Here is a 27,994-nt window from a genome sequence, read left to right as displayed (position 1 = left end):
TTCTCTGAGACTATAAATACAGTCGCTGCAGGCCTGCCGGCCTCATTCTGTTCCCGGCCTTTGGAGTGTTTACATCTATAGTAAAGTGATGATGATTACCCTTCGACCCCAGAAGTGTCACCTGGATATCTGGATAACCAGGAAGAACTCCAATTGGATGATACATACCTAATCGATGTCTGCAGGGAAGAAGAAGAGCAGCAAGCAATGACTATACAGGATATCCATGTGTCCTCCACTGCGGTAAGTCTTAGCCATGACAATTATATCATTCATATAGATGCTATAGGAGGGATCAGGCCTACGTCAAGAATCAGCTGAGCTAGCTATGCACTTATTTTCTTATTAATTAATTAATTAATTCACCTATTGCCATGGACCCCATTATTTAATTATAATTCAAAGTGATACTGCAATTTGTATTAAGGATTTTTAAAAACGTAAACTAAAATATAAAACCTAACTTAATTATACATTTTTGACAAATATTGATTTCTTTTGCGTTACAGGGTATTTTAATTTTAGTCAGAAGCTTGAAACACAGTGAAGGAGTAATTTCCGACCCTATAAATCAAATATATTCTTGATCAGCATCAAAAACCGAGTCTTTCAAACTATGTCCGTCTAAAATTTATTTTTTACAAAATTTACAACAATTTTAATTAATTTAATTATTTCTTTTAATTATAAATTTATTTTGCAGAATTACTAACCTAATAAAAAACGAGCATAGGAAAGCTTTCAGAATTTAATTTAAGGCATTTTTGGCTTATTTATGATCGATTTCACATTTAAACAAATTGCTCTGAAATATTCAATACAATATTAAACATCTTGCTAATTTAATAACATTATTTATTAATTATTGAAGGTAATGATCCATCACATTAGGGCATTTTCAATATCTTCCTGTTCACAATCGCTGCCTGGACAAGAAGCGATGACGATCCAATACCCATGAGTCTGCAGGCAGTCCAACCAACTAGTTTTGTTTCAGTCGATCTTTGGGAAAGGGAAAGGGTGGTGATGGGGCAGTGAGAAGTGCCCTGCCCGCCCACATCACCTCATTATACCCTGCACAGTTTACGCACTACCAAGGAGACTCCTTAAATTCAAGGTGACATGGTTGCGCTGTGTTCCTCCATCAAAGTGGATACTATAGTACCTGCTCCAGAGTGCAGGCACTTGGCTGGGCACCCACCGCCACCTCCCAGTGGGTGGGTGTGGTGGCCTGGAGATTCAGGTGGCGATGCCGCTGGAGTTAGACGCACTATTGTCCTCTGCAAATCCTCATTGTAACAAGCGCCCAGAATCATTGTCTTACGCATACGTCGTCGACCTGACTCCAGACTTCGAAGAGTGCAGCAGCAGCAGCAGCAGCTGAAGCAGCAGCGACAGCACAACAAAAATGCCAATGCAAAAAAAGTTGCCATAAAAAGACGACAACGTCCCCATCCCCATCCCCATACCCATCTCCACATCGCCTGGCATCGCCCAAAAATAAATGCAACGCCTCCGAATGGCCAATCTCCCATATACCCTTGCATCTCTCTCGCACCCTGGCGATCTCCTTCTCCGCGCTGGTGGGATGCAACGTCGGTTCTGCCTGTGCTGTTTCTCCAGCTCCAGCTGCTGTGCAGTTTTTGCTGATGCTCCCAGCAAGTTCATTGTCCCAGCTCAAGGCGATGAGCAAAAGGAAATCAAGAAAGAGCACACACAGCAACGCATTCTGATTGTGTCCAGCAAACTGGTTCCCGACTGCGATCGCAGGTCTTATTAATCAGGAAGTGAGAATGAATCATGTATATAAGGCACTTGGGAAGCTGATATACGTCTCGGATACCTATTATCGAGATGGTTCTTATCAAAAGCAAAGGAAATTTTAAATTAATTAAAGCTTGTATGATTAAGTTTGATTTAAAATATACATTGATTTCATTGGCATTCCTCTTTAAAAATATTAAATAGAAGCAATACTAATTCGAAATCATTTCTCAATTGTTTAAATAATATATGATATTCATGACAAATTACGAAAACACAAATATTTGTTTATTTTATTTGTATATTTCTTAAGAAATAATGTACCTCTTTCCAGCTTAAGCAATTCTAATTGTAAATACACTTTGCTTTGTTGTACCTATTTGCTAGATCTATACATAAATTGTTTATCTGGAATGCTTAATGGGATTAATAATGTTTTCGAGTATAATGAATAATTTCTATAAGATTGAAGAACGTCGCTTTTAAACTATCAACGACTGATCTTAAAACTTATTAAGCACTTTTCTTAATAAATTCATAGAGTCCGTCATTCGTTGATTTATTTTACTCTCATAGCGACGTTCAACCTGTGTCAGTATTGCATTTTAAAATAATATTTGGTGCCATTTGGATATACAAAATAAACTAAATAAATTGTTAAATAGTGTACAGAGGTACCACAGAAATCGCTGTGGATCTGAAACCTAAAATATTTTGTACTACATATTTTTGGGCACATTTTCTAAAGGATTCAAAACAGCAGTGATTTCCCAGGCACCCCTGATAATATCATGGTGATTACACACACCTTTATAGCTTCTAACAAAGCAGGGCAATGTGACCGCTTTCATTGCCGGCAAGGAAGGCTCGATTCAGGGGTAGGACGGCCAGCGAGGTAAGCACCCCACGGAAGGTTTCGGATCGCAGCTTGGTAATCGTGTTGAAGGCATGGGAATGTGCCACATCCGCATAAACGCCCACGCGGTTGCCCGTGGTGGCGTAGACCAAGGAAGAACCAACGCTCTGCAGGAAATGGGCTGGTTCCGGTGGAGGTCTAAGTGAAAAAGTAAAGCTTATAGCTCATCTACATGATTACTTCAATATAACTTACTTGAGCTGATAGTGCATAATGCCATCCAGGGCATGCCAAACGGCCAGGGAATGATCTAATGCGGAGCTCACCAGGAACTGATCACTCGGCGCCGTTAGCTGTAGCAAATCGCACTCCATTGGCCTCCATGAGTTGATCACCATGCCGGTACGCGTATCGAGCTGGACTATGCAGCCGGAGGAGAGTCCAGCCGCCAGCCAATTGCCAGAGGGAGCTACTGCCAGACAACGTACAGTCGCATTGGGCAGAGTAGCATTGCACACCCGCCACTCGTTGACATACTCCATGCTCCTGGCATCGATCATCTTCACCGTAGACTCTGCGGTGCCGGCCACAACCAGCGGGGAATGCGACGGAAGGCATTTGACCACGGTTACAGCACTGTGTCGCGGAGCATCCAGTATACCCAGAGGTCGCCCGATAAACGGATCCCACAGATGTACTCCCGAATCGCAGGACACCACATAGCGCAGGGATTCCAGGAAGCTGAGTGAATTGATGGACTTTTTGTGCGCTGTATATGTGAACTGGCAGGCGCTGGTCTTCCTGCCATCTCCCTCGCTGCGTAGTGACCACAGCTTCACGGTTTTATCCTTGGAGGCGGAAACGAAGCTGTTCTCATTGTCCAGGGCGTAAATGGCTCTCACGGAGTTGGTGTGGCCAACAAAGGACTGCAGTCGTATCTGCTTGAGATTGAGAGCCTGGTTATCCTTTTCGCTGCGCGTGGTCTCATTGCGCCAATATGCCAACCAGTTGCCCTTCAAGTGTCGGGTGCTGGGCATCTGGTCCAGCTTGTAGGCCACCATGTCAAGCAGCTCCACGTTGCTCCTGGCCTGAACCTGCAGACGATTACCCACGATCTGAGTGCCAAAACTATTGGCAGCCAGCTCGCAGGTGGCGTCTACCGTGTCCACATCCTGTCCGGAACTCACACTGGTGGATAATTGGGTTTTGCTTTGTCCATTTCCACTGGGTTGTTCGTGTTCGTGGCACAGGGTCAGCACGAGTTCCAGATTTGTCAGTGAACGCTTCATGTTGGCCTCGCCCAGGAAGCGCAAGAAGGTCAGATAGGCGGTGTGAGCCAACTCGGGCCCAAAGACATCTCTCAATTCCTCCATAGCACGTTCCGGCTGCGAAGCTCCTCCTCCTCCAGTCAGTGAAAGATTGGCCAGATCGGCAGCAAAATCATTGGGCAGTCCAAAGGCCTTGTTGAAGATCAGAAAGAACGGACACAGCAGAGACTGGCACAGATGTTCCCGCGTCATATCCGATCCTAGGCGAACACTCAGAGCATAGATGGCGTCCAGGAACTTTCGCGCCAGCAGCGACCTTCCCAGATAGCCACTTGGCATTTGGAGATTCGTTGAGCTAAGCAGACGGAGAATTGGCAGCAGAATGGCATCCAGCAGGATGTGCTGCAGATGCTCCATGATGCTGGCATCGGTCAGACACGGCACCATGTACTTGAGCAGCTGCAGTGAACTGATGATGGCACCCTCCAGGCTGCCAGTGATCCGTTTTGAGCAAAGTCCAATTAGCTCGCTGATGTGAGGGAAGTACTGCAGCAAAAGGAAGCTTTCGCCATAGAGAGCTGGAGAGGAATAGGTTTTATAAGGATAAACTTAAAGATGAAGACACTTTACTCACCCGCTATGGACATGAGACATTCCAGGACTCGAGCCGCACCTCGATCGCCCGCTACCCTTGCGTTTGCTATACTAAAGTAGTTGAGATTGGCCGCCTCCGGTGAGGAGCTGAAGTTGCCATCGTCTACCTCAGGCAAGAGGTTCTCCTGGCCCACATAGCATAACGAGAGCAGCTTCAGCAGATTTCGAGTGATGTAACGAGAGGTGAGCACCGGACCCAGACGATGCGAAAGCCACACCAAACTCTCGGCGCTCATTTCGCTAATGCGGTTGTTCTGGACGGCCTTTGCTTCCGATAGACGAGAGATGACCGATGCCTGCAGGGAGTCGGTGGACTCTGCTTCGGTCTCCAATGCCGCCGTCGTCGTTGAAGGAGGTAGTTGCTCCTCTACCGCCTGACTGATTAGCTCGAAGCTGTCCACACTCTTTCGTGAGCCAATGTCGCAGTCAATGGCGCTTAGCTGGAAGCTGCGACGAATGCCACCGGTCGCAGTAGGACAGAATGGAATCTCGATAGTGGGGGAGCGTGGCCCAAGCGGAGGCGGTACCAGAGCGGGCGGTGTTTGTCCCTCGCGCAGCGATAGCTTATCGGGAGATATTCTGGCGCCGTAAATGAGTTCATTAATCACCAGTTTATCCGGCGAGCCGTCCGATTCCCGCGCCTCCTCCGCACTGGCTGCACTGGTGTTGCTCGGCCGCATGTCGAAGGAGTCGATAGATTTGCTCTCATGACTGGACAGACGGTCCTGATCCTCTTCGAATGTAAACAGCTCCTCGATGTCCGGTTTTGATGGTGGTGGTTGGTCGTCCAGTTCCTCCTCTGCGGCGGCATAGTTGAGATTCTTGCTTGTCCTTCTGCTGCCGCCACTGTGATAGTGATAGCCATTGCCCTGCTCCGGCTCCTTGTAGCCACCAACAGCCTCAATGAGTGGGGCAATGAAGTGCTGCAGGAAGCAGCGGAGGCCAAATCGCACAATCAGGCGAAGCAGGAAACTGTGGTGATACAGCTTCACCGATTTCCGCGACTTGAACGAACTGCTGGCCGAGAATCTTAAATGACCGCCGCTGTTATTGATGCCGCCATCCTCCGCTGAGCTGCCGACTCCCTCAACGTCGTAGAGCTTGAGCAGCGGTTGGAGCAGATGCTGTTGGGTCTGGGCCACGCCCAAGGCCTGCGCTATGGGATCGAACAAGTTCCATGCGGTCAAAATAGAGGTTCGTTCATCACGCAGCAGATCGATGATGTGTGGCAGGAGCAACTCCACCGGTGTAAACTGCTCATAGGCAAAGGCCACGGGTTCGAGGAGTCGCCGTAGGTGGGCGCAGCAGGACATGACCTTGCACTCGGCTATCTTTCGTTCGAACACTACACGTTGTCGGTCCATCTCTGTGTACCGGGCACACTCTCTTCCGCCCTTGCAACTAAAGTGGGTTTGCAGTTCCAGGAGCACCGCGTTCGCTTCGAAGGCATGCAGATGATCGAACCAAAGCATAGACAGCTATATAGTGGCTTGGAAAGGGGAGCAGTAGATTGGCAAACATGGGTTCCACCAGTTGTGCGGGATTCGGAGGTTGCGGCAGACCCTGGTCACCTTCGCCGGGCTCCTCCAGTTGCAGCAGTAGACGAACCACGCGACGCACTGGTTTTGGCAGCTCCTGGCGATGCATCTGGGCCACCGTGCGACATGCGGACAGTCGAGCCTCAAAGGTGGCACTCAGTCCATTGCCCATTAGAAGGGGACGCAAACGCTGCATGGCAAAGAGCTCCACGATGAGACAGCCCAGGACTTGCAGATCACGCTCTCGTCTAGCATTCAACAAGTGTTGCAGGCAGCTCCTCTTCTCCTCCCGCAACAAATTCTTCGACTTGGTGGGAATCTCCTCTCCGCTGGCGGCGAATAGCTGATTGGTGAACGAATGATCTGCCGAGTTCTGCTCGAACAAGAGATCGCTGCTGATCATCTTCTCTTCGGGATTAGCAGTTGCCCGCTGTTGTGGAAATGTACGGGCATAGAAGGCCTCCAGGGCCTCCAGATTTTGCAACAACAGCGTCGGATTATAGTTCTCTGGCAGCTCAATGAAGTTGGTCACCGGATAAAAGTTGGCTGAACTGCTATGCACCGATCCGTTTGATCCTTTATCCTCACCGAGTCGGACAGAAAGATGTGACGATGATCCCGGGCCCATCTCGGTGTGCAGATTTTCCGTACTTTTGGCCAAACGTTTCAAGGGACTGGCGTACAGTTGGCTCAGTCTGGGAGCGGTCTTATTGAACCATGGAGTGGCATAGCGACGTGGCGGATGGGCCTGTGCAAACAACTGGACAATACCGCGCTGGCTGAGATTCCGGTGCTGATCAACCAGGGTTAAACAGACGTTCTTAGACTTCACCGCCGCCTTGCCACTCAATTTGTAGCCAAAGTTGAGATCTATCCAGTGATGCAGTCGCTCGCTGACATACTGTGACTCAAGCGCCTCGCGGTGCTTGCAGATAAAGTCCTCCGGACAGGTGGCCCAGGCGGGCAGCTCCAAATCCGGCAAATCCTCGTGAATGCTCTTGAAGATCATGGGATCCGAGTAGAACTCAGGTATGCACTCGTCCGGCGTCCATTCCTGCAGACGCTGAATGGACACTGGGTATTCAGCCGGCACCCAAATGGGACGCACATGGGCGCAGAGAATGCTCTGGGGCGTTCTTCTTGCCATATACACGAAGTAGGTGATTTCGGAGAGGAAGTCAGAGACGTGGTGAGGCGCCTGATCTCCCATGGGTTGGTAGCTGCCGTCTCCAGTGCTATGCTGACTGGCATGGGAGTACATGAGATCGAGATGGACGTCTCCTTTGTTTAAACGATACTTGCTCTTGGTCAAGTCTCGCCAATTGGCTCCGCCGCGTCCACTGAAGTCGGTCACCCAAGGCATGATGTGGTGATGGGCGGCATTCGTTAGACTCCTTCCGCATGCATTGTTCAGGATGGTCAAGTAGTCGAAGTTGGACAGCTGGCCACTGCACCACATTTCCGCGTATTCGCGCAGGTTGAAGTGGGCTGGATCGTAGGCGAGGCGTAGGTCAAACATGGTGCTGCTGGAGGGCAGGCGCTGCTGTCGCGGATCCACGGCTAAATCCCCCGTAATTTCCTCGCTGGCAAGTGGAGTCAGTGGCGATATGTCACCGCCGCCAGCCGCTGCTGGATCCTCCTCCAAGAGATTGCACTGCAGTCGCGGTAGGATCTGCAGCCAGAGATTCTCACGCATCACAATGTGCTGCAGCCGTAGGTCACCCAGAAAGAGGCCCTGTGCCTGGAGGTGCTTCGCCAGCTGCAGGATCTGATAGATCACGAACAGTGTCTTGTTGTAGCCCCTTCCAAGCAGCGCTGGACTGAACGTTATGCAGTCGTAGAGGCTGCACTCCAACGCCGGCGGATAGAAGAATACGCTGAAGTGTGTGGATGTCTCGATGGCCACCAGGGCGGGCAAGATGTTGGCGTGACAGGTGCCCGGTAGTTCAGATGCCTGGGGAATGCCAGTGGGAGAGTCACCACGATCTGCCTGACAGTGCAGCACGGGACAGTGGTAGACGCGCAGAATGAGCTCCTTGAGGACGACATCATGTGGTTGCAGCTGCCCCTGACCGGGATGTGGCTTTGCTTGTGGCGCTGATGCTGCGGGTCTGCAGAGTTTGACATGGGCTCCATTGTATCGTTTGTAGGCCTCCTCCCACAGCTGCCTAAAGTTGTTGTGCGCCACAAAGGACACGGCTTGCGAGTAGGAAAGGGGTAAATCCTGACTGGAACCTTCACCAGGGATCCTAGGCAGGGGATAGACCCTTCGCTGGGGCTGCTTGCGATACGTCTGCACCACTATCCGTGTCCATGGATGCTCCAGCTGGCCCGTAGGATGAGCTCGTCTGTCCAATAGCGGCCAGCTGGGAAAGTTAGTCAGCCGTCGGTGGCGTTCTAGAGCCTGCAGCCAGGCTTTGTCGCAGATCAGCTGGAATCTCCCCTCGCCGACGACGGCCTCGCACACATGCTGCGGATCCACACCGATCTCTGGCCAAATTTGCTCGCTGTCGCCCATTATTTCCATGGAGTTTTTCAACTGCGAAAACTTGGTGAAATGATGCTCCTCTGCTGCCTGCGGACTGCCGCCGTGGTCCGCTCACATTTTCCGACTGGGCGGGATTCGGTTTGCTTCCACCATGGGTTTTAGTGGTCTTACCTCTACGCTTTGTTGAGTATTTTAAGGATTTTCTCTTATCTTATCAAAGAAACGCTTCTTTTGCGTGTTTTTTTTTCGCGAACATTACACAGGGCAGCAATCAGCTGTTTTTATCGATAGCCAAAAGCAGTGATGTCGTATTAGCTTATTCATAATTTAGCTATTTCGAATAAAGATTTTAAGAACATTTTTTGGGCCTTATTAAATGATTTTGATTCGTTTTTTTTTTTTATCTAGCGATGTAATTACTCTTCTTTCAAAGGAAAAAGGAAAGAATTATTGTTTACTTTCTTATTTTGTATTAAAAATATTATTTAAATTTATTAATCTAGCGTATATGTATAGCTGGGTCAACACTACAGAAACTAATTGTTTATAGCGCCACCTATGAGGGCAATGTAAAATGTATTTTTTTCTACATGTTGAATATTTTGAGACATGTCAAAACATGTAAAAAAGGATTTTAATCCTTTAAGGAATTTGTTTTCTTTTTTTTTTTTTAGTAATTTCTTAATAATAATGAAATAAATGATGCAATGTAATCAATACACAATTAATCATAATTACATTAAAATATTTCCAATATTAAAAAATTATTATTATAACTATATGTATACAAGAAACTAAGTACATTTTGATTTACCTAATTAAGAAATTAATTGTACAATTAATGTATTAATTAATTAATTAATTATTTTCTTATTTATCTTAGCTTCTCTAATAAAATTATCCCAAGGCTCATTAAAATATTAACGAATTAAGAAAACACTGGTGCTTAATTCAGTTTGTTAAATATCATATAATGAGGTAATTGTGATTTTGCCGCTGCTGGGCAAACAGTTTCATTTTCAACCGATGTCAACACGTTAATAAAGCTATAGCTTCCTGCATGGCAGCTATAAAGCGAAGCATGTGAGATACACTTGACCGATAATCGCCATTGTAATCAAAGGGCGGGCTATAAGCCATAAAGTTTTGGAATTTCAAAAACAAATCTTCCTACATGTGCCAATATATTTGTTTTAGCAGTAATAAACCCCGGAAACCTAGTTAAGCTTCGGTTCAAAGTTTTGAAAAGATTAAAAGTAGGAATTGGAAATACTTATTAAGCTTGAGAAAATACTATATACAAATAATATTTAATTTAAAAGTGATTCAATACATATTTATTTAAAAGTATTTATAAATATTGAGTCATGATTGTGGTTAAAATTAATTGACGAGATCGGTCAGAGTTCAGTCCCATTAAAACTAAATTTAATTGCAAAATTCTAACTAAACAAAATGTTTATTTAAATTTATGGTTTCTTGTCCCGAGATCTTCGCATCTTCTAATGTTTGCTACGCTAATGGAAATTCCCACGCTCCTTTGCCCTCCGCATTCCCCATTTCCATTTCCATTCTCATCCAAAATCCTAATCTTATCAATGGGCCATTCAGGTTTGTAATGTTGCCGCCTTCCGAGATAGTATATATATTTTCACTTTTTTTGGCGGTCGGCATATGAATGAAGCCCCGAAACAGCATCCAAGGGGAAACACTTGTTGTTTGACCATTATTTTGTTATATGTACCTTTGGAGGGTATTATAATTTCAGTCATAAGTATGTAACACAGTGAAGGAGTCATATCTGACCCCATCTTATTCTTGATCAGCATCGAAAGCCGAGTCGATCTAGCTTTTGAACATTTTATAAGGGGTTACATTTCTTAATTTGAAAACTTAATATGTAGGTTTTTTAACCTACTAAAAACTAGCATAGAACAGCTTTCCAATTAAAAATTAATGCATTTTTGACTTAGTCATGATGATTTTCATGCGAGTGTATACAAACTTCGGCTTTTTGGCTGCCTTTTTCCTTCTTCTTGTCTTCATTTTAACTTAAGAATTTTCTCACATTTGCAGCTGATAATTTATTAGATTACGCTGTTGACTCGCTCGGTTTGAATACAGTAGCAATAATTTGTTAATACAAAAATTCAACTGGTTTCGGTGGCCCAAAACGACAAACTGGCGACGAACCTTTCCCCAATTCGATGCACGGTCTCACTTCCGTTTTCGCACAAATTAGCGAACTTAAATATATTGTGTATAAATAACAGAATCACGTGTTAAAGGCTTGTCGCCGGATCGACTGGCCAGAGGTTCACCTGGCCAGCTGTTGTTAGGAAATTCACTTGAAGTCAATATTTGCAAAGTGCCACAATTAAATGAGTTGAGTTGAGATCGCTCTCTGAGGCATTTGTCCGCTAAAAGTTCTTACCACTTTTCACACTTCAAATGAGTTGAGCAAACAATTAAATCGCTTACATATTTTTTTTGTACTGTATCGAATTTATACTCCGTATATAATGGCAGTAGAATGTATATGAACGCCAGCCCCCGGACGGACGACTGGGGAGGAGTTGTGGAATTTTTTAAAAATACACCGAAAATTGGCACTTTCCTTGCCGCAGTGCAGCACAATCATTGTAGTCATAAAGCGGCGCACACGACCTGTGATCATTACAGTCAGAGAATTTGGCCAATTAAGTTATTAAACACCTTGTGGTTGGAGGGATGACGCAGCCCCAGTTGGTCGCCCTCTCCAGGCCATAAATCAGTATCAGTATCAATGGGACTAGCCTCTGTTCCCCATATACCCCGTAACTTAACAGGCAAATCACATGCTGAGCTTTATGCCTATGAGATTCTGCTTCATAGTTGGAGCGGGGAGATTCCCTTCTGTCCTCCTTCCTCCTTCAGAGGGACAATCTTATCTAATTCAGTCCCAGAGCCTTGGTACAAAAGTCACATTATATAGTCTCTGGTGGCTATAAAGATTAGGACCGATATTATGGGTTAGTACCACACCATATTGTAAAAGGCATATTTAAGATAGCCAACTTTTGCCCGCTCCATTCCGCAGTTTATTATGGCCATAACAGAGAACAGAACAACGGCTGGAAAGGAAGAAAAAAAACCCAGAACTGACATAACCCCATGACCCATTGGCCGATCAGCCTTCGATCACTTAAACCCACCAATCACTTAAAGCCGAAGCCAGTCCAAACCACTTCAATTTGGCCAAGTTATTCGAGTCTCGTGACGATTTGCGGTCTGCCGGGTTTTAATTTCGAGTATTTTCCTGTCAGCGTTGCGAATGACCCTCGAAATGTCAATTGCTGTGGCAATTTCCTTGCCTCAATTCGCTTTACTCTACTTAAATTTAATTGTTTAAGTGTTTATTTACTGCATTTTACTTGAACTATTCTCGCCTTAAACTGATGATGTCGATCACTTGGAAAGATTTCGCTTGAATGATTTATTGTGGTTACTAAAATTGGACACACAAAACAAACTCGTTAGAGACACATGTCTCTAAAAATGTTCAGGAAACTCTGACTTTATACTGAGACTCTAGCGAAATTTTATTTTAAAAAGTATTTACGTCAAAAACTAAGCCATTACTCATCTATGGAATTTTTAGATCATCTTGATTTTAATGTATCTCATGACATATTATCTTATCTTGTCAGTATACTTCAAAATATTTTTAGTATAGTTTAGATCCCTTTCATAAAGATAGCATATGACAAGAAAGATAGGAAATCTTAACTTAAAACTTGACTTTATTTCACTCCTAACCAGTTTTAATTGCCTTTTCTTTCAAGAATGAAAAATAAAGATATAAAGAACTATTTTTAAATAATTGATATACATATGTGTATGTATCTCTATGATTGAGTGCCCTGACTTATGTCCTTCTATGGAGACTTTTTTCTTACAATCCCGAGATGAAATTGCCAGTTGACTTTGTGGCTTTAATTGGCCGAGACATGCCGGTTCTTCTTGGGTTCTTTTATTTTGATAAAACATGATGCTGTGTGCGCCCATGGAATTAAAGGTCTTCGCAGTTTGTTTGACAGGAAAATTCTATTTTTTTCAGCAAGACGAAGACTGAAATACCCTTGACTAAAATGTATATTCTGTTTCAGGCTCAAAGTTTGAAATTTGGTGCCCAACCATGAGTTAATATAAGACATAAGGTTGTTAGATTTCTTATAGTATCATCTTAACATTCTCCATTAATTGGAAAATAGTTAATTATGAAACCTTGAAACATTATTTCTTATATTCCATAAAATCCGATATGGATCTTTTCAGATATGCTCCCTGCCAGAGTATTATGTTGTGCTGCCGATATAAATATTTTTGGCGCCCGCCACATCCCATTAATGGACATCAAAAACAAAAGACTTTCGGGCCGCTTCAATTAATTTGCCGTATCGTATATAGTATATAACGCAAAATATTTTGGTATGCGAGTTAAATATTGAGTGCTATGATGCCTCTCTCTGCCTGTCTGACGCGAAGTCTGGCTGCTGTCCGTCCAGTTGGGGGACTGTCCCTCCGCTTCACCGGTTCAAACTGGTACTATTTTCGGTCATGGACGCCGGAAAGCCAGTTCTAGCTAGATAGCCGGGTATATATTTACATTTCGGTTAATATATTCGGAACTTACAGGCGGTTATTTGAGCAAACATTTCAATTGCACCATGGTTCGCTGACTTGGTAAAGTCCACGCAAAATGACAACGCAGAAAAACGAGTTTGAAGATCATCTCGAATCGCTCGATCCTATCGAATTGCATGGATCGTCCGAAATGGAATGGTATGGGATGGGATGGGATCATGTGTGCGTGCTACTAATTGATGGGTCGATCCATTAATTGAAGTTTGTCACTTTTCATTAACCAAGATATGGAATATTCCATGTCTACATATGCATGGAGTACTCGTTCCGATCATTATCTAGTTGTTACCTATCACCTAGCTGATCTCGAAACTGGACAAAGTGTGCCAACGATAAGATTGATTGGATTATCGATGAAGAGAGTTCTATAGATTTTCTGCGATAATAATTTGATTGCAAGTATATAGATAATTGCAATGAGTAACTAATCTTGGACACTTGCTAACTTAGCAACGGACGTGAGAAATCCCTTTACAAGTGTTCCCTTGAAACGCGATCTGTTCAGTCATTAAGTGCTCTGTTTAAGTAGTCACCTCGTAAAAAATATATATAGTATATAGACTGTTATAAATATAAATATATATATATATTATTAAAACCGCAACTTAGCTGCATTGAACCGCATCTGTAACTGGTTAATTCAGACATTAATTTCGTATAGTACGTACGAAAAAAAAACTGAAATCGAAACTGATTTCGAGTCTGAAATGACATTCGCGCTATGCCTGAAATGAATACGGATAATGAAACACAATAGAAGTGTCAGTCAGGGCGGTTTGAGGTGGTTAACCCGGCCAAAAGCGATAAGAGCACTCCCTATTCTCCTCGTGCAATACCAGCCTCCTCAATATACTATTTCCCCCCTAATTTCTCGCCTTCTGTATTGCCAATTAATTGCATTGCATAAAGCTGATCGAAACCCGCCTCTAACCGGTAAATGTGACTGACTAACTAAACTGAATTGAACAAAAACTACTGCAACAACTGATTCTATCCAAGCTCCAACTAGTTGTCGCTCTCCACTAGACACCCTACTGTTTATAGTGGAAGGTATCTCACAATCAAGTAATATTGTATCTTCGGAAATTATTTTATTATATTAAATATATTTAAAATATTATTTATAAGTACTATCCTGAATTTTTTCATTTATACATGCATTTTTCAGATATTCCATATCTTAAGTTGGTATACAGTGTCAACAGTCTCGTATTATCTTTCGTCTTGTAGCCATCAAAGTTCATTTTATATATATTAATATATGTATAAAATATATGTATATTGGACGGCTCGGTAAACAAAGAAAGATATGTGCTGTTCCTCAGTATAATCTCGCAAAACTTATGTGTATTAAAAGTATAAATATACATAGTTTTTATATCCAGACAAAATACTTTTTCGCGTGTCTAAAAAAATGTAAAAGTTCTTGAAATTTGTATTTATAAAAATATGTCTGCCTAGTCACATATTTATAAAAAGTTTATTTGCGGCACGTTACCTATTGTTTTTTTTTTTACTATAATCAGGGTCGTATATTATTCCAAATTGAATTAGTTTATCTTAGAAATTTTGTTAAAATATGCTGAAAGAATTGTTTTACCTATGTTATTTTCATTTGTTAATTTATATAGTCAGTACTAAGCAACAAGACTTTATAGTATCTACCTATTTTGTGATAGAACTCTATGTGACTGCTTGTTGCACCAATTATTTATCGTAGAGTGCCTGCAAGATTGGGACATTCCGGTTCCTCTAGTTCTAAATTGGAGCAGGGTGCACAATTTGGCACATAGCTGGGTATTTTTTTTCGCTCTATAGCTCCATAGTTTATAGCTTATAGTTTATAGCTCCAACATATAGTGAGCGCGTGCAAGTGCGACTGAGACTGTGACAGCGACGTCGGCGGCGACTGCGACTGCGGAAAACCGTTAAGTATTCAGCGCAGAATCGATTGTTCGTTGATATCAACTGAAATCGAAATCGGGGCTTGAAATGGGCAAATAAAATAAAACACAAAGTTCCTTGGCGGCGGCGCAGCTGAAAGTTGAACTAGTTGTTGCATTTGTTGGAATGAATGCTCCACACATGCGGAGGCCCGATGGCCGATCGGCCAAGATAGCGAGAGTTTTTATGAGGTGCCACAAACACACATCCGTGCGTGCACTGAGAACAAAAGCTTAAAATACTCGTATTCTTTGGATCGATATTTATCGAGATTTTTATATGCAATTTTTTTCGTCATATTCAAATTTAAAAAACTCATATCTAAGCCAAAAAATTACCAATTTAAATTCGGACTCCTTTCCTATGCTAGTTTTAAAAAGTTTAATAAATCGGCATACTCAATTTAAAATTAAATTAAATTTACTAATTTTTCACAATTTTAACGGTGTAACCCCTTATATAAAAAAGTTTTCAAAAATTTTTTTAAATTAAATTTTAGCCAGACATGGCTAGATCGACTCGGCTGTTGATGCTGATCAAGAATATATATCATTTATAGGGTCCAAAATGACTCCTTCACTGAGTTGCACACTTCTGACTGAAATTATATTACCCTGCAGGGGTATAATTAAATATATAAACAAGAAAGCGTTAAAATAGCTCTTATAAGATTCTGATACAATTCTATTCCATTAGCAACAAACTTGATTTATATACAAATATCATAATTGAAAGCAAATAAAATTCAACAATTTTTAGGGCTCAATTGATAGACGATTGCGACCAATAATGTTGACAAAAATAGTTGTTTATTGACTTTGAAAATAAACATTGATTGAGAAACTGTTATTATTTTATTTGCGCCATTCTTTTATTGATTAACAGCGGTCTTCGCATTTTTTGCCAGTGCACAAGTGTGGCAGTATGTACAAACAAGTGTAACGAGTCAACTCCTTGTCAATATAGCGATACACGATCGTTGACCAACCGAATAAAAATAATAATAAAAAAATAAAAACAAAAAACTCCAGCAGCAGCAGCAGAGACATCGTCAGCAGAGCGGCGCTTATCTGCTCTCATATAAACTAAAGTCGGCGGGAATAATTTCTCATTTGTAATTTGGCAGACGGCGTGCGCGGATCGGAGCAGAACACAGAGGCGCTATAGCGACGATATAAGCGAAACCATCGATCGGGATCGGATCGTCAGATCAACGTTATTTGCTTTACAGTTTTGTTGCGGCCGCTTTTCGAATAACTCCCACACCGGCTGCTAAAAAGAGATAGAACCACAAAAAATTAAAGTGCGTGGGTGCCACTTGTTGTTTCGCTCTCGCCAAGTGCTCTCTCATCGTCTCCAACTCCGTTTTCGTAAATTGCGCGTGCGCAAAGTGCAAGGAAGAAAGCAATAGCAATAGCAAAAGCAAAAGAAATCGACATCGAAATCGGTATAGAAATCGAATATCAAGTTTAAAACGCAGCGTTAAGTGCGCGATAAGGATCCGCCGTTGTCCTTTAACCCGTAACCGTGGCGAAGGAACTAGCCAGTTTGCTAAATATACCAAATAATAATCCCGAGATGACACAACAGCCACAATGGGGCATAAACCTATCCAGGTGTAAGTGTTGAATAATATTTAATCTCATAAGGAAGCTCCTCCGGAATTTGGAATGCCCTGCGATCGTTGAACTAAAGCAGTAAAAATTCTTGGGGGCAAAATGTCTCAGTGGTTAACCGACATTGACCGACAGCTATATAAAAATCCTAAATGCTTATAACGTATGTTATGTGCATAAATGAAAACAATGACAAAACGCCTTTGCCACTTCCGATTCGATTATTGTTTCGTCGCCGTGTCTCGCATTTCACGTTTGTTTGGGCTTTTGGTTTAACGTTTTGTGATTGTGTGTGATGATCTCTTAATATTCCCGGCATGCTTCCACATAATTGTCAAATATTTTGCATACGATTTGCATGTGAATCGATTCCTAGTCGCCTATGCCGGTCAATGTTGGTAGTAGGGTATTCTCAGAACCATTAAAAACGTTAACAGTTATATATTATGGTCGTTCGGGCGGCAATCGTTTATGGCCCTGCCCATTTCCTCGCCCCATCTCGCTCGGTTCTTTTTTTGGGCAAGGTCAATGCAATAAAAAAAGAATTCTTCCGTCCAGTGGTTCTCTTTCATTGCTTCCATGTTTATTGGGCAACCATTTCTTTTGTAAGAGCTTTACCCAAAATAAAGTCTGACAAAATTATTAAAATATATCAAATAGAAGACCAAGAAGACGCGAAAAAAACATGAAAACAAAACAGAGGAAATGCTATTATCTAAGGGGAACGCCCTTCGTAAGGTTTGCGAGATTTCTAATCTTAAATCCCCTCAACTTTGGCCCCAAAAAACGTTAATTATGCACATTGTTTTGATTTAGTGTTATTTTCACAATTTGTTTTTGCTGGAATTGTATATGTAGAGTTCGGGAAATTTAAGAAATGATTATTCCTGTTTTTTTTTTTTTAAAATTATTTGTACAATCCTATTTAAATGAAATATCAAAAAAACAGACACATAAATCATAGAGTAAAATCTGTTTCAGGAAACTTAACTTAATTGCTATTTTCTTCCAATGAAGATATTGCCTAGCTCATTAAATTTATGAATATATAGTTAACTTAACTGCAAGTTTTATTAGTCAAAGGGTTCTCTAATTACTGGAATTTTTGTGTTTTTTATCGCCAGCTTAATGAGCTAAAAAAGTTTAGCAGTTGGCCATAAATCAACCGATTGGCTCCGTCAGTCAGCATTACGCATTAGTTTTGAGTTATTGCGATCACCGGAACCCTCCTCTAATCGCCTTGTTCTATTGCCCCCTGGCTGCGCCCTCCTCATTATCATATGGAAAGGGTCTCCGAGCATAGGCCTATCTGGTATTCCGATGATAGTCTGTAAATTCTCCTTCATTCCGTATGCAGCAATCGCACATTACTGGGCCCATTGACATAATTTTCGCAAGAGCGCGGAAATGCAAGGCAAGAAAGAAATGGTGTTTATTCGTGCCGTGCTATCACCGATCACTGAACTGAACTCCACTTGGACAAAGAGAGACACAGTAGACCCAGAAATGTCCCATGCCCAGACAGATAGACAGACTTGGAGAAGAAATTGTTTTCATTTTCTCATTACTGCAACGGATATGAGTGAATTATTGCCTTTAATCGGTGCATTTTTAATCGTATTTTTTTGCACTGCGCCTTAATCAAAAATAACTTTCGTTTTTTTTTCTTTCTAGAGAGCAAGGTCCCTGTGACTCAGTATTACTTATCTTACAAATTAAAAAGTTCTTGATATATTAACAGATATTTCAAAAAACTACTGAAACATTTAAAGTTCTATGTAAATTGTTTAGATTGTAGTTTGGGAGAATCCCACAATGTCATTAAGTTCAATTGTTTTCCTTTCACTAATTGGAAAGTTTCCCTGGCCCATAAAATAATCTATATACTAAATGTTATAGAGTTTATATTATGACTTTTATAGCTAATGCTTTATTCTAAAAAATAGGTGTTCCTGGTTCTGATTAGATCCCCTGTGAAAAGTGAACTTCCCCTTTCTCTCCATTACTTTGCTTTCATTTTTCACTTACTTATTCTAGAGATAAGGGGACTGAGTAACTAAAATTCTGATTAAATCTTAAATAGCTTATCGAGGGTTTTGGGTGATGGGCAAAGGCCTGAGTGCGGTCATATATTAACGCCACTAAGCGTGATTGGTCGAGTGAAATATAGCCATTCTTATACATTTTATGATTAGCACCCATTTACATATAGAAGAGCCACCGCGGTCGGGCTTATATGGCCTTATCAACTTATCACTCGACTCGATTGATGATGGTAATCATATTAGGCTACACTCGTGGCGAATAAATTTCGTTAAGTAACTTGTCAAATATTGGCACATTGTTAATTTGGCTGCCGAATAATATTTATTAATGTTAATTTTTAGGCAAAATAAACTTGTCAGTCTGAGTGACGTAGATTGGCGTTTCGAAAGCGTGGATTATAAACTTTTCTGGAGTTTTGCGATCCATTAAAAAGTCAAACAAAACTGATGTTTGTTTTGTTATTATTATTATTTTTGTTATTTTTTTTCTTAGGCGCTTAGTTTATACGGATCTGAATCCGAGTCGGAATCTGACGTAGGTGGAGTCGTGGGTAAATGTCAACACATGGCTTTGCGGGTGATCTAATAATATTATTGTCATGAATTGGGTTCTGATTGTGTTTACTTTGGGAACTCGCGCTGTTTGCTCATTTGGAATGCGGCTTGCTTGTGGTTCTTTTTAGATGTTTTTTGGATAAAATGGGTCAATGTTAATCTAATGTGATCAATTTAGCCTTCGTCTAGGGGAATTATATCTTTTCCCCATATATATTGATACGAAAAACAGTCCCTAATTGGCACTGCCACCCGCCATTGGTTTATGGTCATTGCTCCGCATTCCCCCTTATGCGATACACTTGAGAGATTACGAGATTGCGCGATCTGCACTCGAAGCGTTTTATATCGCAGATCTACTACACTCTTAGCCTTATCTGGGCGTAATTCCGCTTAACAATTTGATTGCGATATGGCGATCATATAAAGTACGCCCGCGGTGCCTGGTGATTGATAGGGAAACAAGTACATAGCGCCGTTAATATGGCCCCATAATCGGTTGGCTATATATGTTACCACTAAACACCTAATAGTGGGCCATAAAACCTCACGAGACAGGAAGTATATACATATACAAGGTGCAAGTGCGGGATCATATTTTTTCAAGAATTCTTTAAATGCCATCGAAGAGCAACTCCATAAACTATAATACAATTTATTAATAACAGAACGTGAATGAGAGCAAATAAATTTAATACAGACGATTGCAATGGATCATATATCAAAAGATTGTTTAAAGAATATTTAATCAATATAGAAATAGTTATTTATTGATGTTTAAGAATTAGATTGGCATATTATGATTATTTTACTAGAGTGTATTTTTATTTATTGGTGGATTGGTAATAGCTTCACAATTTCAAAGTTTTGGTTTGGAATATATTAAATAAACTCATTAATTTATATTTAAAATTAGAGGAAAACAAGTTTCGAACTAAATTGTAAGACAATCATCCCTTTAAATATTCTATATCGTCATCGGCCTATTTTAAATATTTATTTTATAGTCAACAAAAATATTTTAATTTATTAGATGAAAATGCATTAAAAGGGTTTATAACCTTACATTATTCACTCGAGTTAACGTTGTTTACTTAAAGTTATTTAAGTAATTATACCTACAATTTACAAATTAATGCAGAAGGCTTGAGTGAGGTCTTTGTTAATGTAGTTTCAATGCTAAATTGAAACATTTAATTACTTAATTTACCAAACGTTTTTGTACAACTCCAAATAGAAAATTAAGTAATAGGTAAATAAATAAATAATACTTTACCCATCGCTTTTTTTTTGCTTTTTGAGGGTAATTCTTTAGTAGCTCCCTCTAATTGATATATATTGTGATATGGCAATCAACTGCAATTTGAAGTTTATCACCACAAATTGATTTGTATCCAATTGGCAGGCTTTGAAGAGCCACCCTCCTCCAGCAACTATTTATTCGCACGCTAACCGAATTAAATGAGTAATTTTCTGACGACGTAAATCCATTCCGGATGACGCAAGCGATTGTTTGACAAAATTGTTTCACCAGCAAGTTAATTAATTAATTTATTCACGGATCTCTTTTCGATTTGCAGATTTTATACTCCCGCAGCGAGTGATCCTGGCCATAATGGGCTTCCTGGCCATCCTTAATGCCTACACGATGCGTGTCTGCCTCTCGCAGGCCATTACGGTGCTGGTTGTTAAGAAGAACTCCACGGATGATGACTCTGAGGCTATCTGCGAACCCGACGATCTGGACGAGGGCACAAGCGTGAGTTCCTTAATGGGGATTTATTGAGATTGGCATAAACTCATTACCTTATCATAATTACAGACTGGCGGCGACTACGAATGGTCTGAGGAGCTGCAGGGCTTGATTCTGTCCTCGTTCTACATTGGTTACATTGTCACCCACATTCCCGGTGGTCTGCTGGCCGAGAAATTTGGCGGCAAATGGACATTGGGTATTGGCATCCTGTCCACTGCCGTTTTCACCATGCTCACCCCTCTGGCCATTGATCTTGGTGGCTCTGACTGGCTGATTGTCACTCGTGTTCTAATGGGTCTCGGAGAGGGTACCACCTTCCCGGCGTTGAGTGTACTCCTTGCGGCTTGGGTACCGGCAAATGAGCGCGGTAAACTCGGTGCTTTGGTGCTGGGCGGAGGTCAGGTGGGCACCATTATGGGTAACCTGCTGTCCGGAGTGTTCCTCGATGCCTACGACTGGCCATTTGTATTCTACTTCTTTGGCGGCCTTGGTGTCATCTGGTTTGTGATCTTTGTAAGTAGCTCCTGAGATATCTGGGGACTTTAACTAATATTAACTAACATTATGCCCTTCCGTAGGTCTTCCTGTGCTACAGCGATCCCGTCTCGCATCCGTTTATCAAGCCCAGCGAGCGCGAGTATCTGCAAAAGGAGATTGGAACCATTAGCCGCAACGAGGACTTGCCTCCGACTCCATGGAAGGCCATTCTTACCAATCTGCCCATGTTCGCCCTGGTTGCTGCCCAGATCGGTCACGATTGGGGCTTCTACATTATGGTGACGGATCTGCCCAAGTATATGGCCGATGTCCTGCAGTTCTCCATCAAGGCCAACGGTCTGTACTCCTCGCTGCCGTACGTGATGATGTGGATTGTGTCCGTGGGCAGTGGTTTCGTGGCCGATTGGATGATCCGTCGTGGCATTATGAACACAACGAATACGCGCAAGATGATGACAGGATTGGCTGCCTTCGGTCCGGCCATCTTCATGGTGGGCGCCTCCTATGCCGGTTGTGATCGTGTCCTTGTCGTGGTCCTCTTCACCATCTGCATGGGTCTGATGGGTGCATACTATGCAGGCATGAAGCTGAGTCCCCTGGACATGAGTCCCAACTACGCTGGCACCCTGATGGCCATCACCAATGGTATTGGAGCCATTACGGGTGTGATTACGCCATATCTGGTGGGAGTGATGACACCAAATGTAAGTTAACCCGGGTGCTTTCTCTAAAAGTTATCAACTAATTTGGAAATCCTTTTGCAGGCCTCGCTGCTGGAATGGCGACTGGTGTTCTGGGTGGCCTTCGGGGTGCTCTTTGTCACGGCCGTTGTATACTGCATCTGGGCATCCGGTGAGGTGCAACCGTTCAATAATGCTCCCATCCAGCCACGAACGGTGGACTTTGAGGCGCAGGAACGCAAGCCGGAATCCGGAAAGGCAAGGGCTGCTCTGGAGCATAGCTCCTAGAGGGGATCGCCAAAGAATGTGCCATATGTACTGCTGTACTCTAGTTCAAATGCTGCCAGCGGGGGCGCAGCTCTGGCTGTTGTTCAGATTGCTAGTTTTATAGTATTCCCGATCTGGCCGATGGAGCCCCGGCAGATGAAGGCAGAAGGCGCCAAATGATTTAATTTAAGCGAATTTACTTACACTCCCCCCCGAACGTGCGCCGTGTACTTTTTACCTATTGCTGTTGTAGCCAGGATCGATCCATATCGACCCATCCTTCACATGGCGCACGCAACGTACTCTCTTAATTATTATTTAGTATTTAAATGTAAAAATCGCTTTTCACGTTTAAGACTTAGGTGTGTACTCGCACAGAGCTCGTCGTTGTATTGCCGTATTGTAAAGAATCCAGTAATGAAATAATTTGTACATTTTAGATTGTTGATCAATGTGTAAAGTGAAACGTGTTTTAACTGTCCCGTTTAAGGAATTATTTGTTTTTATGACGTTAGTCAAATAAAGTGTATAAAGCAAATTGTAATCCATAATTATGGTTTCTTATTTTGTTTTTTTTTTTTTATAAATTATATAAATAATTTAACCAGAGCAAGCTCGCTGAGTTGGGTTTTCGAATTACTAAACGTTTTCAAAATGCTGGAACCATTAGAAACTCAAAACCCTGAAAGCTTAAGCCTATTTTTGGAGCTCTAATTTTAAGGTTATTTAAAAAACCTCTACATAAAACAAATTCTCTGAATTCTACGTTTTTTTATGCGACATTTTTTAAACTTCTGAAGCACGCTTTTGGGCTTTGTCAATTACTTTGATAAAAATAATTGTACTACCTTCTAAATAGTTACTTTATCTTTAACAAGTATATAATAAGTACATTTTCTGACAAATCAGATAAATATAATTATATAAGCAGTAGGCTCTCTCCTTTAATTCTCAGTTTTGTGTTAAAAACAAGTTATTATAATGCTGCCCGCTGTTGAACAAAAGCTAAGCCAAGTGTTTATATGTGAGTAGAAGAATCCTTTAAGTATCTCTATAAGAAGCCAATGTCGCCACTATCCACACAGATCTTGATGTCAGGCAGCGCGTAGTGCTATGTTGCTTCACGCTTTTAGCCATTATCAATGCCTACACCATGCGACTGTGTCTGGACTTTTCGCTGACCCGCATTGTCTCCGAGTGCGACGGGGTCAAGGGTAGCCACAGTTCCGGCGAAGCACTGCTTAATCCAAAGGGTCTGCCCAACTGGAGACTGGAAATGGCCATAAACCTGAACGAGACGAAGAACCTTTTAATAAATAGGTTAAAAGCAGGAAGGGATCAGGGTCAACCTAAGGTGTCCAGAAAGAGGCAAAGGGATCGACGGAAGAGCAGACGGGAGAGTTCCACAATAACCCCTATCTTCGGTTCCGGTGAACGGATTAGCTGCTCGGAACTATGGTCCCGACAAACACAATCTTTGGTAGTCGTGGCCTTCTATGCGGGCTACATGATCACCCATGTTCCCGGCGGACTTTTAGCGGAGCAATACGGCGGCAAATGGGTCCTTAGTGTATCCATCCTTACGTCGGCGGTGTTTACTCTCCTCACCCCGGTTGCAGTGCGTAGCGGAGGTCCCTATGTCCTGATTGGTATCCGTCTTATGGTGGGTCTGTGCGAAGGTCCTTGCTTTCCGGCTGTCTGTGCCCTCTTGGCCCAGTGGGTGCCCGAGCAAGAGCGCGGATTGCTGGCCAGCTGTGTCCTCAGTGGCGGCGAGATCGGCATCACAATGGTCCAACTGGTTAGCGGATTGGTGATGGCCGAGCAGGACTGGCCTCTGGGCTTCTATCTGGTTGGCAGTGGTGCTATACTCTGGTTCCTGGGTTTCGTAAGTTTATCAAGTAACATATCAGCATCTATTTTCTCCACTCTTTTGTAGAGCCTCTTGTGCTATAGCACGCCAGATCACTGCCCCTTCATCCAGAGCGAGGAGCGTGACTACATCAAGAGCAACACAAGCGGTTCGCTGCTCATGATCACCAGTCGAGGAAGGGTTGTCAGAATGGCCACAGATTCAGGGGAGGAGGAACCTGCCAGAGAGGGATTACAGCGCGAAGACACCATAATAATCAACCCACCGGCGATACCATGGAAGAGCATGCTCACCAGCAAACCGCTGTGGGCTCTCGTTACTGCCACAATGCAGCATGATTGGAGCAAACAGGATCTGCCCAAGGAGCTGCAAATGGTGTTGGAAAAGGTACGATCAAATGGTCTGTGGGAAGAATTCGTCGCCATACTCACGGTGACAGCTCCGCACGTTGGGAATTGGTTGGCTTCGCTGACCACAGGTCAGCTGAGTGATTTTCTGATTGCCCAGCAGATCCTCACCCGCACGCAGACTCGCCGTCTGATGTCCTGGCTGGTCCTTATATGCGGATCCATGTACATGGTGCAGTTGAAGGTGCAGGGATCACAGATCTGGCACATTTTGGCCAAGGGTGCTTACTATGCAAGCGTCAAACCTCTGCCACTGGACATGAGCCCGAACTATGCTGCCACTTTGACGGGCATTTCGGGTGGACTGGGCACCCTGCCGAGCCTCCTTACGCCGTATCTAGAGCAGCTGGAAACGGATTATGCCGTGGTGGGTAGCGTCAGAGCTGCGCTCTGGATAATTGCTGCCAGCTACATCTCCGGCGATGTGCAGGCATTTAACCAACCGGAATTCGAGCCGCAAATAGAGGACAACTAGCTTGTTATTTGTTATTAATCTTACGCTTAAACATAAGCTAGTGATTTCTTGTCTTAGTGGGTTCCTTAGGCAACAGGTTCTAGATTACATAATTATGTACCATAATACATGACGATTTCTATATGCTATATATAGCTATAGCTAGAGCAGCATAAACGTAAACAAGCTTTATATATATATATAAATAACAGGTAAATGATGGTCGATATTAACTTAGTTGGAGTAGGCTTGCTCCTGGTGGTGCGTCTGTGGCTAAATGCTCCGCTCCCTACTCGCTGCTCCACTCTACACGATTTCTTGCGGCATCATTCCTGTCTGAGCCATAGCCGAAACTGTGTTCATGTCGATACCGAGCTTCTTGGTGACATTAATCTGGGCCATCGCCGCATTCCGCAGAGAGTAGACATGTATTAACTCCGCCTGGCTCTTGGCGTACAGCAGGGCCTTCTCAAAGAGATCGACGGCGTTTTTAAGCTGCGCCCGCTGCACCTCCACAGTTCCTAGGGTCTCGTAAGCCAGCTCACACTTTGGATCCACCTCGATGGCCTTATTAAGCAGTTTAACGGCTGTCTCGACGTCGCCGCGCCACTGCAGCACCATGATGGCCTGATGCACGATCAACGTCGGATTTGTTGGCGCCAGTCGAATGGCCTTCTCGTAGTATTCCTGTGCCTGATTGAACTGCTGCTGGTCAGACAGCACCTGGGCCATCAGGCTGTAACATTCGACGCAGCTGGGGAAACGCTCAATTGCCTGTTCAAAGCTGCGCATCACGCCTTCCAAACGCCTTTGGTCTCCGGCCAGCAGGGACAAACGGTACTCGGCGTAGCACTTCTGGACGAAGGCAATGGGGTGATTAGGCGCAAGGCGCACAGCCTTGTCGAATTCAACCAACGCGGGCTCGATCTGCTCCAGCAGCAGCAGAATTTGGGCACGCTGATGATACACATCTGGGTTTTCCGGCTTCAGCTTCTCCGCCTCTTCAAAGTCGGCCAGACCCTTCTCGCGCTGGTCCAGCTGAATATAGAGAGCGGCTCGCTTAAGGTAGGCGTAGGCTCGCAATGTGGGATCAGCATCGGCTGTAAAAATGGTATCATTAGTTAGAAATCAGTGGACAAAACATTTACAGAGCGTTTTTAAACAAATACATCTGCGGATATGGATATTCTTACCATTTTGAAGGATGGCATTGAAGTCCTGCTCGCTCTCTGTGTATGATCCGCACAGAAGGTGGAAGGTACCGCGCATGAGCAGCGCCTCGACCTTGTACTGTGCTTCCGCTTCCGACGACTCGATCTCCTCGGTGCAGGCGGGTATGATGTCGTCGTACTTCTCCTTTAGGTAAGCTTGTCTTGCTCTCAGGAATCCCTTAGCCGGTGCCAGTTCTGTGTCCTGGGCTGGCGGGAGTTCCATGGTCTGCAGCGGATCCGCAATAAAGGAGCGCATATAGGTATTGACGAAAGAGGTCGAGGGCACAACGGGTATCCTGGTGAGCATTCCCTTCTCGGCATCCACACGGCCAGTCTCCTTAAGGACGCGGTCCGCGAACATGATGGTCTGGTTGTTCTGGAACATCTCGAGAATGCAGGTGGCGGTGACATCGTCCAGGCACTCCATCATGTCTTTAGTGGCCTCGTAGGCACGGGCACGACGATAGTAGGCCTTGGCATAGCGCGGATTAAACTCTAGGGAAGCGGTGCAGTCCTCCTTCACCTTGGACCACTTCTTGAGCATTTCATAGGAGGCGGCACGGTTCTGGTAGAATATGGCCATGTCGGTACGGTGCTCCTTGGGACATTTGTCGATTGCCTTGTCGTAAAAGTTGATGGCCTCGTCATATTTGCCGTTCCGGTAACAGATGTTGCCCTCGTTCTTGTAGTTGGTGGCTTCCTTCAGCGGCGACAGCTCCTCTCCGAGCTCGGCGGACTTTTTCTTTCGTTCCAGCTCCTTGTCCGGAGCTGTCCCGTCGAGGGAGATGCCCTGCTGCTCGATTTTGCCCTTGGCGCGCTTTTTCTCTTCCACGTCCACATCCTTGGCCCTTCCGTCGGGCGCAGCGGTCCAGCGCTTAACCGCATATGTGCCCAACCCAATGGCCAGGGGAGCGCCGAGGAGTAGAGCCACCTGCCATTTGTTCAGCTTCATCGACCCAATACTGAGGGACATCGCCATCGTGCCGGAAGCTTCTCAGTTGTGTGTATGCGTGCACGGACTGCAAGGAGAAGAGATTGGTTTTGTCAGCGTCGGATCGTTGGTAATTGTGTAATACACCGGCTGGCTTATCGCTCGTCGCCTTTGAGCCCGCTAAATGCCGGGCGGGGGGCACGTTTCTTCTTTCGCCTAACCCCCAACCCCATTGATTTTTCACACCCTCAAAACTGCGGGGTCGGTGACACAACCCATGCACGGACGCTACTCACACTTTGTCTAAACTTAAAACTGCTGTGAATTTAGCAAATAAAGAACGGGTTTTGAACTATTTTCAGTTAAAACTTTAGAAACTTGGATTTATTGTAACTCTTCCGAGCACACGAAGGAACAGTGTGACTAAGTAGCCCCGATTTTTTCGTTGGGAATGACAAGTTTTCCAATTCGTCGTGTGAATGGAATTTAATGCATTTGCAGTACGG

The 27,994-nt window shown here is 43.6% G+C and overlaps 4 protein-coding genes and 1 long non-coding RNA gene across 5 annotated transcripts; 3 read left to right on the top strand and 2 right to left on the bottom strand.

Moving 5' to 3' along the window:
* The first annotated feature begins 42 nt into the window (after window positions 1–42).
* On the top strand, window positions 43–2,158 carry LOC110184968 (uncharacterized). Its single transcript, XR_015272178.1, has 2 exons — window positions 43–243; window positions 872–2,158. It is a non-coding gene; the product is annotated as an uncharacterized LOC110184968 (long non-coding RNA).
* On the bottom strand, window positions 2,048–8,821 carry Wdr81 (WD repeat domain 81). The gene is given in 4 exon segments (XM_020953609.2): window positions 2,048–2,818; window positions 2,876–4,466; window positions 4,523–5,996; window positions 5,998–8,821. Coding segments are annotated over 4 exon segments (5,910 nt in total). The 5' UTR covers window positions 8,608–8,821; the 3' UTR covers window positions 2,048–2,583.
* Window positions 8,822–16,298: 7,477 nt separating this feature from the next.
* dmGlut (Dietary and metabolic glutamate transporter) lies at window positions 16,299–23,166 on the top strand. Its single transcript, XM_020953639.2, has 5 exons — window positions 16,299–16,816; window positions 20,995–21,173; window positions 21,237–21,683; window positions 21,749–22,372; window positions 22,433–23,166. The coding sequence occupies exons 1-5, from the start codon at window positions 16,777–16,779 to the stop codon at window positions 22,634–22,636; spliced, it is 1,494 nt and encodes a 497-aa protein (XP_020809298.1). The 5' UTR covers window positions 16,299–16,776; the 3' UTR covers window positions 22,637–23,166.
* Window positions 23,167–23,329: 163 nt separating this feature from the next.
* LOC110184986 (dietary and metabolic glutamate transporter) lies at window positions 23,330–26,334 on the top strand. The gene is made up of 3 exons (XM_020953638.2): window positions 23,330–23,639; window positions 23,701–24,500; window positions 24,552–26,334. Exons 1-3 carry the CDS (start codon window positions 23,597–23,599, stop codon window positions 25,365–25,367), a joined length of 1,659 nt encoding a protein of 552 aa, XP_020809297.2. The 5' UTR covers window positions 23,330–23,596; the 3' UTR covers window positions 25,368–26,334.
* Window positions 25,365–27,945, bottom strand: Tom70 (translocase of outer membrane 70). The gene is made up of 3 exons (XM_020953637.2): window positions 27,785–27,945; window positions 26,540–27,576; window positions 25,365–26,446 (listed from the first exon to the last, which is right to left on the bottom strand). The coding sequence occupies exons 2-3, from the start codon at window positions 27,534–27,536 to the stop codon at window positions 25,653–25,655; spliced, it is 1,791 nt and encodes a 596-aa protein (XP_020809296.1). The 5' UTR covers window positions 27,537–27,576; window positions 27,785–27,945; the 3' UTR covers window positions 25,365–25,652.
* Window positions 27,946–27,994: the final 49 nt, after the last annotated feature.

Source organism: Drosophila serrata, unplaced genomic scaffold (genome assembly GCF_035046125.1).
Source record: "Drosophila serrata isolate PLE 108 unplaced genomic scaffold, ASM3504612v1 contig_275, whole genome shotgun sequence".
NCBI lineage: Eukaryota > Metazoa > Arthropoda > Insecta > Diptera > Drosophilidae > Drosophila > Drosophila serrata.
The sequence above is the reverse complement of the archived record's forward strand: the minus strand, read 5'-3'. Positions and strand labels throughout refer to the sequence as shown.